Source organism: Mobula hypostoma, chromosome 19, assembly GCF_963921235.1.
Source record: "Mobula hypostoma chromosome 19, sMobHyp1.1, whole genome shotgun sequence".
Lineage (NCBI taxonomy): Eukaryota > Metazoa > Chordata > Chondrichthyes > Myliobatiformes > Myliobatidae > Mobula > Mobula hypostoma.
This window is the reverse complement of record NC_086115.1, coordinates 2,882,057-2,897,136: the sequence shown is the minus strand read 5'-3', so window position 1 is coordinate 2,897,136 and position 15,080 is coordinate 2,882,057. Positions and strand designations below refer to the sequence as shown.

Genomic DNA, 15,080 nt, shown 5'->3' with positions numbered 1-15,080 from the left:
TGATGAAAGTGAGGCAGTGTTCATGGGTTCAATGTCCATTTAGAAATTGGATGGCAGAAGTTGAGTATGTGCCTTCAGGCTTTTGTACCTCCTTCCTGACAGTAACAATGAGAAGAAGGCATATTCTGGGTGATGGGGGTCCTTAATAATGGATGCTGACTTTCTGAGACACCGCTCCTTGAAGATGTCTTTGATACTACGGAGGCTAGTACACAGTCATTGTCTTGCCTTCTTTATAGCTACATCAGTATGTTGGGACCAGGTTAGATCTTCAAAGATCTTGGCACCCTGGAACTTGAAATTGCTCACTCTCTCCACTTCTGATCCCTCTGAGAATTGGTTCATGATCCCTCATCAAACTTTTTCAGAAGTCCACAATCAGCTTTTTGGTTTTACTGACTTTGAGTGCAATGGTGTTGCTGCAACACCACTCAGCTAGCTGGTACATCTCTCTCTTGTACGCCCTCTCATCTCCATCTGAGATTCTGCCAGCAGTGATTGTATCATCAGTAAAATTATAGATGGTATTTGAGCTTTACTTTGCCAAATAGTCATGGGTATAGGGAGAAAGAGTAGAGAAGTGGGCTAAGCACACATCCCTGACGTGCGCCAGTGTTGATTGTCAGCGAGGAGGAATTATTAATACTAATCCACACAGATTGTGCTCTTTTGGTTAGGAAGTCAAGGATCCAAAAGCAGAGACGATACAGAGACCTAGGTTCTATAGCTTATCAATCAGGACTGTAGGAATGGTGGTGTTAAACACTGAGCTATAGTCAATGAACAACATCATGATATAGGTGTTTGTATTGTCCATGTGGTCTAAGGCCATGTGAAGAGCCTTTGAGATCGTCTGCTGTAGACCTTCTGTGGCAAGAGACAAATTGCAGTGGGTCCAGGTTCTTGCTGAGACAGGAGTTGATTCTGGCCTTGACCAACCTCTCACAGGATTTCATCACCAAAGGGTGAGTGCGATGGCCATTAAGGCAGCTCACCCAGTTCTTCTTGGGCACTGGTATGATAGTTACCCTTTTGAAGCAGGTGGGAACTTCTGTAGCAATGAGAAGTTGAAAATGTCCTTGAATACACCTACCAGTTGGTGGCACAAGTTTTCAGAGCCTTACCAGGTACTCCATCAGGGCCTGCAGCTATTGAGGGTTCACCCTCCTGAAAGACAGCCTGACTTCGGCCTCTGAGACAGAGATCACACGGTCACCAAGTGCAGCAGGGATCTTCACAGCTGTAGAACCATAGAACATTACAGCACAGAAACAGGCCCTTTGGCCCTTCTTGGCTCTGCCGAACCATTTTTCTGCCTAGTCTCACTGACCTGCACCTGGAACATATCCCTCCATACACTTTTCATCCATGTACCTGTCCAAGTTTTTCTTAAATGTTAAAAGTGAGCCCACATTTACCACTTCACTTGGCAGCTCATTCCACACTCCCACCACTCTCTGTGTGAAGAAGCCCCCCCAATGTTCCCTTTAAACTTTTCCCCCTTCACCCGTAACCCATGTCCTCTTTTTTTTTTAAAAACGCAGACAACAGGAATTCTGCAGATGCTGGAAATTCAAGCAACACACATCAAAGTTGCTGGTGAACGCAGCAGACCAGGCAGCATCTCTAGGAAGAGGTACAGTCGACGTTTCAGGCCGAGACCCTTCATCAGGACTAACTGAAGGGAGAGTTAGTAAGATCTCTAACTCTTCCTTCAGTTAGTCCTGACAAAGGGTCTCGGCCTGAAACGTTGACTGTACCTCTTCTTAGAGATGCTGCCTGGCCTGCTGAGTTCACCAGCAACTTTGATGTGTGTTGCTCCTCTTTTTTTTTCTCCCCTTGCCTCAGTGGAAAAAGCCTGCTTGCATTCACTCTATCTATACCCATCATAATTTTATATACCTCTATCAAATCTCCCCTCATTCTTCTATGCTCCAGGGAATAAAGTCTTGACCTATTCAACCTTTCTCTGTAACTCAGTTTCTCAAGTCTCGGCAACATCCTTGTAAACCTTCTCAAGTCCCGGCAACATCCTTGTAAACCTTCTATGCACTCTTTCAACCTTACTAATATCCTTCCTGTAATTTGGTGACCAAAACTGCACACAATACTCCAAATTTGGCCTCACCAATGCCTTATACAACCTCACCATAACATTCCAACTCTTATACTCAACACTTTGATTTATAAAGGCCAATGTACCAAAAGCTCTCTTTACGACCCTATCTACCTGTGATGCCACTTTTAGGGAATTTTATATCTGTATTCCCAGATCCGTCTGTTCTACTGCACTCCTCAGTGCCTTACCCTTTACCTCGTATGTTCTACCTTGGTTTGACCTTCCAAAGCGCAATACCTCACACTTGTCTGTATTAAACTCCATCTGCCATTTTTCAGCCCATTTTTCCAGCTGGTCCAAATCCCTCTGCAAGCTTTGAAAACCTTCCTCACTGTCCACTACACCTCCAATCTTTGTATCATCAGCAAATTTGCTGATCCAATTTACCATATTATCATCTAGATCATTGATATCGATAACAAATAACAATGGACCCAGCACTCATCCCTGTGGCACATCTCTAGTCACAGGCCTCCACTCAGAGAAGCAATTCTCCACCACCACTCTCTGGCTTCTTCCATTGAGCCAATGTCTAATCCAATTTACTACCTCTCCATGTATACCTAGCGACTGAATCTTCCTAACTAACCTCTCATGTGGGTCCTTGTCAAAGGCCTTACTGAAGTCCATGTAGGCAACATCCACTGCCTTCCCTTCATCCACTTTGCTGGTAACCTCATCGAAAAACTCTAATAGATTTGTTAAACATGACCTACCATGCACAAAGCCATGTTATTTTTTATATTTGTATATAAATATATAACATGTAGTTATATTTTCCCTTTCAAACCAGGCTTAAAATACGTTGAGCTCATCTGGTAGTGCAGCATTGATGCCATTCGTGTGATTGGGTTTCACTTTGTAGGAAGTAATGTCCTGCAAACTTTGCCAGAGTTGACCTACACCAATGTCTTCTCCAACCTCATTCAGAATTGTTTCTTCACTTTTGAAATAGCCTTCCGCAAGTCATACCTGGTTTGTACAGACCCAGGTCACCAGACATGAATGCCACAGATCTAGCCCTCAGCAGATGATGAACCTCCTGGTTCATCTATGGCTTTTCATTTAGGAATGTATAGTAAGTTTTCATAGGCATGCAGGTTTGATTCGAAGATTAATACCTGAATGCAGTCCAGTCCACAGATTCAGAGCAGTCCTATAAGTGCTCCTGTGCTTCCCTTGCCACCTTCTTGGTCCTCACTACCTGTGCTGCAGTCTTCAGTCTCTGCCTGTACTCTGGGAGTAGAAGTACAGCCAGCTGATCAGACTTAATGAAGTGTGGGTATGGAAAAGCTTGGTGGGCGCTCTTGATGGTGGTGTAACAGTGGTCCAGTGTGTTGTTTTCTCTGGTACTACAAGTGATTTGCTGATGGTAATTGATCAGTGACTTTTTCAAGCTGGCATGTTTAAAATCCCCCAAAATGATGGTGAAGGCATCAGGCTGTGCTTTTTCATGCATGTTGATTACATTACTCAGATCTCCAGAGCCTGTTTGACGTTGGCCTGAGGTGGAGTGTACACTGCTACCACAATGATCGTAGCCGTCTCTACTTCCTGAGGAGACTGAGGTCCTTTAACATCTGCCGGACGATGCTGAGGATGTTCTATGAGTCTGTGGTGGCCAGTGCTATCATGTTTGCTGTTGTGTGCTGGGGCAGCAGGCTGAGGGTAGCAGACACCAACAGAATTAACGAACTCATTCGTAAGGCCAGTGATGTTGTGGGGATGGAACTGGACTCTTTGACGGTGGTGTCTGAAAAGAGGATGCTGTCCAAGCTGCATGCCATCTTGGACAATGTCTCCCACCCACTACATAATGTACTGGTTGGGCACAGGTGTACATTTAGCCAGAGACTCATTCCACCGAGATGCAGCACTGAGCGTCATAGGAAGTCATTCTTGCCTGTGGCCATCAAACTTTACAACTCCTCCCTTGGAGGGTCAGACACCCTGAGCCAATAGGCTGGTCCTGGACTTACTTCCTGGCATAATTTACATATTACTATTTAACTATTTATGGTTTTATTACTATTTAATTATTTATGGTGCAACTGTAAGGAAAACCAATTTCCCCCGGGATCAATAAAGTATGACTATGAGTATGACTAGAACTCTCCCTGGCAGGTAAAATGGACAGCACTGAATTGCTAAGTATTCCAGGTCTGGTGAGCCGAATTGGGAAATCACTGATACTTTGGTGCACCAAGAGGAGTTGATGATACACCACCATCTCTGCTTCTGAGAGACTCGACAGCCCTACCTTGACGGTGTATAGTGAACTCATCAATCTGAATCGCTGCGTCTGGTACGGAAGTGGTAAACCAGGATTCCATGAAGCAGAATTCACACACTGTTCTAACATCCCTTTGATACAGCACCCTAGCTCTGAGCTCGTCGATTTTATTTACTACAGATTGTACGATTGCTGGCAAGATGGTTGTCGAAAACCTCTTTTTTTAAAAAATGCACTTGCAGTCCCGAGCGACAGCCACGTTTCTGATAAGGTGCCTTCCTAGTAGTGAGGATCTTACAAGCAGCGTTATTTTCATTGGTTTTATTCAATTGCCTTAGAACATTATTAACTGTACAGAAATTGGATTCTCAACTGTAGCAGGCTGAAATGGGAATATTTAATCATATCCATCCATCTGCTCTGCTACGAGTTTGCCCTTTTGAAGGCACCCAGGAAGTAGAAATATCATTGTTGTTTTGTGGAACCACAACTTGTACAGGGATTGTTTGAATGAAGCTACCGTATCCTTTTGTTCGACGACTTATTTTGCTAACATAATGTATTTCTAGTTCTTGAGTATATTCATCGTGCATTTCAGTTTAAGATATTGCCATTTGCCATTCTTTAGCATGTCATGTTAAGGGTAAGTTTGTTTTGGATTAAAGTCCTTTTCGAGTGGGATTCGTTCCTTTCTCTGGAAAGCATGAAGATTCACTATTTCTTAGCAAACTGATAGTTGCATGGTCTTGGGTAGGTGCTTATTTTAACATACTATAGACTGCTTTTGATCATGTGATTGTAGTTCATTAATATTTATCAATCCGCTTTTTATTTTTGCAGGTTTGCAGGCAATAGACAATAGTAATCATGAGTGGTGATTCCATCCAGGAAGTGGTTACGTCCCCTCCTCCACCCAGTGTGAACCACAAGGGGGGTTACTTTGATCGCAACAATGAAAGTGATCCTGAATGTATTCAAGAAAGAAACATATCCCCAGATTTGAGACAGGACTTTAACCTGATGGAACAGAGAAAACGTGTTTCTCAAATACTGCAAAGTCCTGTGAGTATCATTCAAGGGAGTGCTATGGCCTACTTTGAATTGATTTTGTGTACTTAAGATCTTATAGAACAAATTATTTCTGAAAATGCTTCCATAAAGTAAAAGCAATCTTTCATATTGATGTATTGATTTTGCAACTGGCATTTTGTTTTACATAAAATTTATAGTGCAGAAAATAAAAATGTGAAAATAAACAACTGTGCTGGGTTTGTTCCATAATGAAGCTCAGTCCTGTCAGTATCAAACTTTCCTGTAGTATTCAACTGACTTGTCTCATCCAGCTGCAAGGAAGCAGATTCTATATTCTATCCCATCTGAATAATTTCACCTGAAATCTTGATTGGTAACAACCTTTATAGTGCATTGTTTTGAACCTTCAGTTGATGATGTTTCTCTTATTTAATATACAAGGGTCTTTATCAGATCATTTCTCAGCCTTCAACACATTCACTCTTTTCTGATGATAAACCCTCAATCCTGTTTTGCCTGGAAATATTTTAGTGTCAAACCTTCGTTTTGATTTTCCTTTGTGTACACTGAGCTGAACAGGGTAAGCTAATTGGGGTATAACCTGCGTTCAGTAGATTATTATTACCAGTGCACTTGAATGTTGCCCTCCAGTAAAGAGCTCCAGTTACTGGCAGCCCCCACATTAGATATTCAGAAAATAAAGTTAATTCTTTCAGAATTTGCATGAATTTTCAACCTCTGTTTCATGATGCAGGCACGAATGATATGACATGCATGACATTTTGGAAAATTGTGATTATAAATGTTTTTACAAGTGACACAAGAATCCCCATCCTACCCCCAGGATAGCTAGGGCCACCTGTGCTTAATGTTTGTTCAGAATTTGCTTCTAATATGGAGTAATTTGGGAAACTATACCTCAGCTCCTTTGCTTTCCTACATCATTTAGATTTATATTTCTAAGGAACTTGGATATATTTAAATATATAAAATCTTCGGTGAGATTGTTAGTCTTAAGTTTTGTTTTATATATGTACTCCAGTTTACGTAGTCCAGCAATTTTAGTAATCTAAATTAGCAAATTGCTGCGCAGATGGTGGGTGACTAGTAATCACAGCGCTGGAGCCTGTGAAAGGCCGCTTCCTGCTGTCACCAGCCTGAGTGTTTAATGTTAATCTCCTTATTACCATATCTGTTGTGCATCTCATTAATGTATTTCTTTTGGCTGCATGTATCCTCACTGCTCTTCAATATGATATGTACACTATGGAAGCTACTTTTTCAATATCCAGATGCACTAATTCCTCAACGTACAAGGGATGCAATCTTGGAATTAAGGTTCATTGGAAAGGGTGAATGACATTGAAATATTCTGATAATGAAATTCTTTGTGGAGTCTGGTGCCATGTTCACTATAGCAAATTAAAGCTTTGTAAAGTAAAGGGCTATAACCCTGAGTCACAGACATTATCAGTAAATTCTTAAATTCCTACCACCCCATCGGCCTCTGCATTCAACGCGTTATCCTCCACAAACAAGAGAAAATCTGCAGATGCTGGAAATCCAAGCAACACACACACAAAATGCTGGAGGAATTCGGCAGACCAGACAGCATCTATGGAAAAATGTACAGTCGACATTTATGGGCTGAGACCCTTCAGCAGGAATGGAGGAAAAAAAGATGAGTAGATTTTAAAAGCTTGGGGAGGGGAGAGAGAAACCCAGGGTGATAAGTGAAACCTAGAGGGGAGGAGATGAAGTAAAGAGCGGGGGAAGTTGATTTGATAAAGAGATACAGGGATGGAGAAGGGGGAGTCTGATGGGAGAGAACAGAAGGCCATGGAAGAAAGAAAAGGGGGAGGAACACCAGAGGGAGGTGATGGACAGGCAAGGAGATGAGGTGAGAGAGGGAAAAGAGGATGGGAAATGGCGAAGGGGTTGGGGCATTACTGGAAGCTCGAGAAATGGATGTTCATGCCTTCAGGTTGAAGGCTACCCAGAAGGAATACAAGATGTTGTTCCTTCAACCTGAGTGTGCAGGTTGAAGGCTACCCAGAAGGAATACAAGATGTTGTTCCTTCAACCTGAGTGTGGCCTTATCGCAAAATAGAAGAGGCCGTGGATGGACATATGGAAATGGGAGTGAGAAGTGGAATTAAAATGGGTGGCCACTGGGAGATCCCACTTTTTCTGACGGACAGAGCATAGGTGCTCGGCGAAACGGTCTCCTAATCTACGTAGGCTCTCTCCGATATACAGGAGGACACACCAGGAGCACCAGACACAGTATGTGATCCCAACAGACTCAGTGTCGCCTCACCTGGAAGAATTGTTTGGGGCCCTGAATGGTACTGAGGGAGGTGGTGTAGCACTTGTTCTGCTTGCAAGGATAAGTGGCAGGAGGGAGGGAGGGCACTGGGGAGAGACAAATGGACAAGGGAGTCGCATAGGGAGGATCCCTGTGGAAATCAGAAATTGGGGGGGGTATGGAGAGGGAAAGATGTGCTTGGTGGTGGGATCCCATTGGAGATGGCGGAAGTTATGGAGAATTAAGTGCTGGATGCGGAGGCTGGTGGGGTGGTAAGTGAGGACAAGAGGAACCCTATCCTTGGTAGGATGGTGGGAGGATGGGGTAAGAGCAGATGTGCATGAAATGGAAGAGATGCAGTTGAGGGCAGCATGTATGGTGGAGGAAGAGAAGCCCCTTTCTTTGAAAAGGAGGACATCTCCTTCATTCTAGACTGAAAAACCTCATCCTGGGAGCAGATGTGGAGGAGACGGAGGAATTGAGAGAAGGGGATGCCGTTTTTAACAAGTAACAGGTTGGGAAGAGATGTAGTCCAGGTAGCTGTGAGAGTCCATGGGTTTATAATAGATATCAAAGGATAAGCTGTCTCCAGAGATAGAGACAGTGAGATGAAGAAAAGGGGAGGAAGGTGTCAGAAATGGACCAGGTAAATTTGAGGACCGGGTGGAAGTTGGAGGCAAAGTTGATGAAGTCAATGATGAAGTCAACATGGGTGCAGGAGGTGCAGGAGGTGCAGGAAGCAGTACCGATGCAGTCGTTGATGTAGTGTAGGAAAAGTGAGGACGGTCACCAGTGTAGATTTGGAAGATAGACTGTACCACATAGTCGACAAAAAGGCAGGCATAGCTGGGACCCATGTGAGCACCCATGGCTACCCCTTTTGTTTGAAGGAAGTAGGAGGAACCAAAGGAGAAATAACTGAGTGAGGATAAGTCCCACCAGATAGTGGAGAGTGGTGGTGGAGGGGAACTGGTTGGGTCTGGTGTCCAGAAAGAAATGAAGAGCTTTGAGGCCTTCCCGATGGTGGATCGAGGTGTATAGGGACTGGACATCCATAGTAAAAATCAGATATGGGGGCCAGGGAACTTGAAATCCTTGAAAAGATCAAGAGCATGTGAGGTGCCCTGGATGTACTTAGAAAGGGACTGAACTTGGAGGGGGCGGGGTGGGGTGGTGGTTGGTAAGACAGAGTTGAGGTATGCAGATATGAGTTCAGTGGGGCAAGAACAAGCTAAAATGATGGGTCTACCTGGACTAGTGGGTTTGTGGATCTTGAGTAGGCTGTAGAAATGGGAGGTGCAGAGTGAGGGTACTTTGAGGTTGATGGCAGTGGATGGGAGAGCCCCAGAGCTAATAAAGTCAGTGATGGTGTGGGAGACAATGGCCTGGTGCTCCTTAGTGGAATACTGTTCGAGGGGTAAATAAGAAAAGGTGCATTATCCTCTGCAACTTCTGCCAGCTCCGAAGGGTTCCTGAAACTAAACATATCTTTACCTCTCCCCGCCCCCACCTCCTGGTTTCAACAGGGATTGCTCCCTTTGTGATTTCCTTGTCCATTTGACCCTCCCACTAATCACCCTCTAGGCACTTACTCTGCAAGCAACCTAAGTACGTCATTTAGTCATGCACCTCCATCTTCACCTCCATTCAGGGCCCCAGACAGTCTGTACAGGTGAGGGAACCCTTCACCTGTGAATCTGCTAGAGTTGTCTATTGTATCCGGTGCTCCCGATGTGGCCTTCTCAAAATTGGTTAGACCTCCTGTACCACCTTTCTGGTAATAATAAGAAGGGATAATATTGTGGGGGCGGGGTCTTTAATGATGGAGGTTTTCTTTTTGAGGCATCGCCTTTTGAAGATGAGCTTGATGCTAGGAAGGTTAGAGCCTGTGAAGCTGGCTGAGCTTGCAACCTTCTGCTTTTGAAGGGCAGCACTGTGGTGTAACCAATGGATTTACTGTCCCAGCATCCCAGTTCAATCCTGACCTCCAGTTACATGTTTTCCCTGTGGCATGCAAGATGATTCTTCTTGCTTTGGCTGTGATTTGCTCCTTGTATCTATATAAGTAGTAAAATCTGGGAGTAGTCCAATATCAATCCTATTTGTGACAGATGTAATATTGAGGTGGCCACTTTAACTCATATGTAACTTAAAGCACACGGTATTGGGGGTAAGGTATTGGTGTGGGTGGAGAATTGGTTAGCAGACAGGAAGCAAAGAGTGGGAATAAACGGGACCTTTTCAGAATGGCAGGCGGTGACTAGTGGGGTACCGCAAGGCTCAGTGCTGGGACCCCAGTTGTTTACAATATATATTAATGACTTGGATGAGGGAATTAAATGCAGCATCTCCAAGTTTGCAGATGACACGAAGCTGGGTGGCAGTGTTAGCAGTGAGGAGGATGCTAAGAGGATGCAGGGTGACTTGGATAGGTTGGGTGAGTGGGCAAACTCATGGCAGATGCAATTTAATGTGGATAAATGTGAAGTTATCCACTTTGGTGGCAAAAATAGGAAAACAGATTATTATCTGAATGGTGGCCGATTAGGAAAAGGGGAGGTGCAACGAGACCTGGGTGTCATTATACACCAGTCATTGAAAGTGGGCATGCAGGTACAGCAGGCGGTGAAAAAGGCGAACGGTATGCTGGCATTTATAGCGAGAGGATTCGAGTACAGGAGCAGGGAGGTACTACTGCAGTTGTACAAGGCCTTGGTGAGACCACACCTGGAGTATTGTGTGCAGTTTTGGTCCCCTAATCTGAGGAAAGACATCTTTGCCATAGAGGGAGTACAAAGAAGGTTCACCAGATTGACTCCTGGGATGGCAGGTCTTTCATATGAAGAAAGACTGGATGAACTGGGCTTGTACTCGTTGGAATTTAGAAGATTGAGGGGGGATCTGATTGAAACGTATAAAATCCTAAAGGGATTGGACAGGCTAGATGCGGGAAGATTGTTCCCGATGTTGGGGAGGTCCAGAACGAGGGGTCACAGTTTGAGGATAGAGGGGAAGCCTTTTAGGACCGAGATTAGGAAAAACTTCTTCACACAGAGAGTGGTGAATCTGTGGAATTCTCTGCCACAGCAAACTGTTGAGGCCAGTTCATTAGCTATGTTTAAAAGGAAGTTAGATATGGCCCTTGTGGCTACAGGGGTCAGGGGGTATGGAGGGAAGGCTGGGTTCTGAGTTGGATGATCAACCATGATCATAATAAATGGCGGTGCAGGCTCGAAGGGCCGAATGGCCTACTCCTGCACCTATTTTCTATGTTTCTATGTATTGGTGTTGTATAAAGCTAGATAACTTCTGGAGAGATGTTTTTAAAATGCTATCAAAAGTCTTGGATCCGAATCTACAACCTAATTTACTTACAGCAATTTTTGGGATTATCTCATCAGAAGCAGGAAACATTCCTGTTTCCACTCAACGTATGATAGCCTTTTCGACTTTATTGGCTAGGAGAGCCATTTTATTGAAGTGGAAGGATTCTAATCCATCTTCTGTTTTTCTTTGGCTTTCCTCCATTATGTCCTGTTTAAGTTTAGAGAAAATAAGAAGTCGGACATTTGATACATCCTTTAAACTTGAGCAAATATGGCGACCTTTTAGTCTATATTTTCATTTGATTTGATTTATTACTCTTCTAATTTTTTTTCAAAGTTTTAGATTTGATCAGAAAGTCTTTTCTCTTGGTTGTATCCTCAGAATGGACTGCCCAGTCCCTTTTTTCTTTTTTTTTATGTAGTAGGGGTTTTTTCCTTTCATTTTAAATTTATAGTTTTTTTTTCCTTTATGAATTAATAAAAGGAGAATTAGTTGTCCTTTTCTTTAATTATATATTGCATATTTGCAGTGTGTAGTGAGACACCTAACAAGGAGAGCCTGATGATAGGGCAAAATTGCAGTCTTAACAGGATGAGTTGCATTGTAAAATGGGGACAAAATCATAAAGCACGATGAATGCAGGACTGATGGTGTTGCATATGACTGCATGAAGGATATGGAATGAGGTCGATGCATTTGTAGCACAGTTACAGAATTCACATATATGATGTCGTGGGCATCACTGAATTATGACTAAGACAATTATAGCTGGGAGCTTAACATTGAAGGATGCACATTGTATTGAAAGGACTGGCAGGTAGGCAAAGGGAGAGTGGTGCCTGTATTGGTAAAAATAAATTAAATGAATAAAAATGGTGACGTAGGATCGGAAGCTGTAGAATCATTTGATGTAGAGCTAAAAAACTGCAAGAGTAAACTTACCCTGAGGTGAGTAATATACAGACATCTGAACAGTAGCAAAGATGTGGTCTACAAATTATAATGGGAGGTAGAAAAAGCATGTCAAGAGAGTTATGTTGCAGTAGTCACGGGGGATTTCAGTGTGCAGGTAGATTGGGAAAATCAGGTTGGTGCTAGATCCTAAGAGAGGGAATTTGTAGAATGCCCATGAGATGACTTTTTAGAGCAACTTGGGGTTGAGCCAATTAGGAGATTCACTATTTCCGTATTGGCTGTTGTGTAAAGAACTAGAGTTGATTAGAGCTTCAGGTAGAACAATCCTTAGGGGCCAGTGATCGTAATATGATAGAATTCGCCCCACAATTTAAGGAGGAGAAGCTAAAGTCAGATGTATCAGTATTACAGTGGAGTAAAGGGAATTAAAGGCATGAGAGAGTGGCTGGCCAAAGTTGATTGGAACAGGACACCAGCGGGGTGACAGTAGAGCAGCAACAGTTAGAGTTTCTGGGAGCAATTCAGAAGGCCCAGGAGAGGTGCACCCTGAAGAAGTAATATTCTAGACAGAATGATGCAACCATGGCGTAAGAGAAGTCAAAGCCAACATAAAAGCTGAAAAGAATTATGATGTTGTAGCAATTAGTGAAACTTGGCTACAGGAGGGGCAGGACTGGCAGCTTAATATTCCAGGGTTCCGATGTTTCAGATGTGATCGAGGCAGAGGAATGAAAGGTGGGGGAGTGGCATTGCTTGTTAGGGAAAATATTACAGCAGTGCTCAGGCAGGACAGATTAGAGGGCTTGTCTACTGAGTCCTTATGGGTGGAGCTGAGAAACAGGAAAGGTATGGCCACATTAGTGGGATTGTATTACAGACCACCCAATAGTCAACGAGACTTGGAAGAGCAAATCTGCAGAGAGATAGCAGGCAACTGCAGGAAACATAAAGTTGTGGTAGGGGATTTTGATTTTCCATACATTGATTGGGATTCCCATACTGTTAGGGGTCTAGATGGTTTAGAGTTTGTAAAATGTGTTCAGGAAAGTTTTCTAAATCAGTATATAGAGAGACCAACTAGAGGGGATGCAATATTGGATCTCCTGTTAGGAAACGAATTAGGGCAAGAGACGGAAGTCTGTGTAGGGGAGCACTTTGGTTCCAGTGATCATAACGCCATTAGTTTCAATTTGATCATGGACAAGGATAGATCTGGTCCTTGGGTTGAGGTTCTGAACTGGAAGGCGGCCAAATTTGAAGAAATGAGAAAGGATCTAAAAAGCGTGGATTGGGACAGGTTGTTCTCTGGCAAAGATGTGATTGGTAGGTGGGAAGCCTTCAAAGGGGAAATTTTGAGAGTGCAGAGTTTGTATGTTCCTGTCAGGATTAAAGGCAAATTAAATAGGAATAAAGAACCTTGGTTCTCAAGGGATATTGCAACTCTGATAAGGAAGAAGAGGGAGTTGTATGAAATGTATAGGAAACAGGGGGTAAATCAAGTGCTTGAGGAGTATAAGAAGTGCAAGAAAATACTTAAGAAAGAAATCAGGAGGGCAAAAAGAAGACATGAGGTTGCCTTGGCAGTCAAAGTGAAGGATAATCCAAAGAGCTTTTACAAGTATATTAAGAGCAAAAGGATTGTAAGGGATAAAATTGGTCCTCTTGAAGATCAGAGTGGTCGGCTTTGTGCGGAACCAAAGGAAATGGGGGAGATCTTAAATAGGTTTTTTGCATCTGTATTTACTAAGGAAGCTGACATGAAATCTATGGAATTGAGGGAATCAAGTAGTGAGACCATGGAAACTGTACAGATTGAAAAGGAGGAGGTGTTTGCTGTCTTGAGGAAAATTAAAGTGGATAAATCCCCGGGACCTGACAGGGTGTTCCCTCGGACCTTGAAGGAGACTAGTGTTGAAATTGCGGGGGCCCTGGCAGAAATATTTAAAATGTCGCTGTCTACGGGTGAAGTGCCGGAGGATTAGAGAGTGGCTCATGTTGTTCCGTTGTTTAAAAAAGGATCAAAAAGTAATCCGGGAAATTATAGGCCGGTGAGTTTAACGTCAGTAGTAGGTAAGTTATTGGAGGGAGTACTAAGAGACAGAATCTACAAGCATTTGGATAGACAGGGGCTTATTAGGGAGAGTCAACATGGCTTTGTGCGTGGTAGGTCATGTTTGACCAATCTGTTGGAGTTTTTCGAGGAGGTTACCAGGAAAGTGGATGAAGGGAAGGCAGTGGATATTGTCTACATGGACTTCAGTAAGACCTTTGACAAGGTCCTGCATGGGAGGTTAGTTAGGAAAATTCAGTCGCTAGGTATACATGGAGAGGTGGTAAAATGGATTGGACATTGGCTCGATGGAAGAAGCCAGAGAGTGGTGGTAGAGAATTGCTTCTCTGAGTGGAGGCCTGTGACTAGTGGTGTGCCACAGGGATCAGTGCTGGGTCCATTGTTATTTGTCATCTATATCAATGATCTGGATGATAATGTGGTAAATTGGATCAGCAAGTTTGCTGATGATACAAAGATTGGAGGTGTAGTAGACAGTGAGGAAGGTTTTCAGAGCCTGCAGAGGGACTTGGACCAGCTGGAAAAATGGGCTGAAAAATGGCAGATGGAGTTTAATACTGACAAGTGTGAGGTATTGCACGTTGGAAGGACAAACCAACGTAGAACATACAGGGTTAATGGTAAGGCACTGAGGAGTGCAGTGGAACAGATGGATCTGGGAATACAGATACAAAATTCCCTAAAAGTGTCATCACAGGTAGATAGGGTCGTAAAGAGAGCTTTTGGTACATTGGCCTTTATTAATCAAAGTATTGAGCATAAGAGCTGGAATGTTATGATGAGGTTGTATAAGGCATTGGTGAGGCCGAATCTGGAGTATTGTGTTCAGTTTTGGTCACCAAATTACAGGAAGGATATAAATAAGGTTGAAAGAGTGCAGAGAAGGTTTACAAGGATGTTGCCGGGACTTGAGAAACTCAGTTACAGAGAAAGGTTAAATAGGTTAGGACTTTATTCCCTGGAGCGTAGAAGAATGAGGGGAGATTTGATAGAAGTATATAAAATTATGATGGGTATAGATAGAGTGAATGCAAGCAGGCTTTTTCCACTGAGGCAAGGGGAGAAAAAAAACCAG

At 43.3% G+C, this 15,080-nt stretch overlaps 1 protein-coding gene across 10 annotated transcripts in view; it reads left to right on the top strand.

Moving 5' to 3' along the window:
* Window positions 1-15,080, top strand: part of add3a (adducin 3 (gamma) a) — a 246,688-nt gene that overhangs the window by 123,625 nt on the left and 107,983 nt on the right. For all 10 annotated transcript variants that reach the window (XM_063071246.1, XM_063071242.1, XM_063071248.1 and 7 more), the window contains one exon: window positions 5,193-5,414. In XM_063071246.1, coding sequence (XP_062927316.1) covers window positions 5,220-5,414 — 195 coding nt within the window. In that variant the 5' untranslated portion in view covers window positions 5,193-5,219. The remainder of the gene's footprint in view (window positions 1-5,192; window positions 5,415-15,080) is intronic.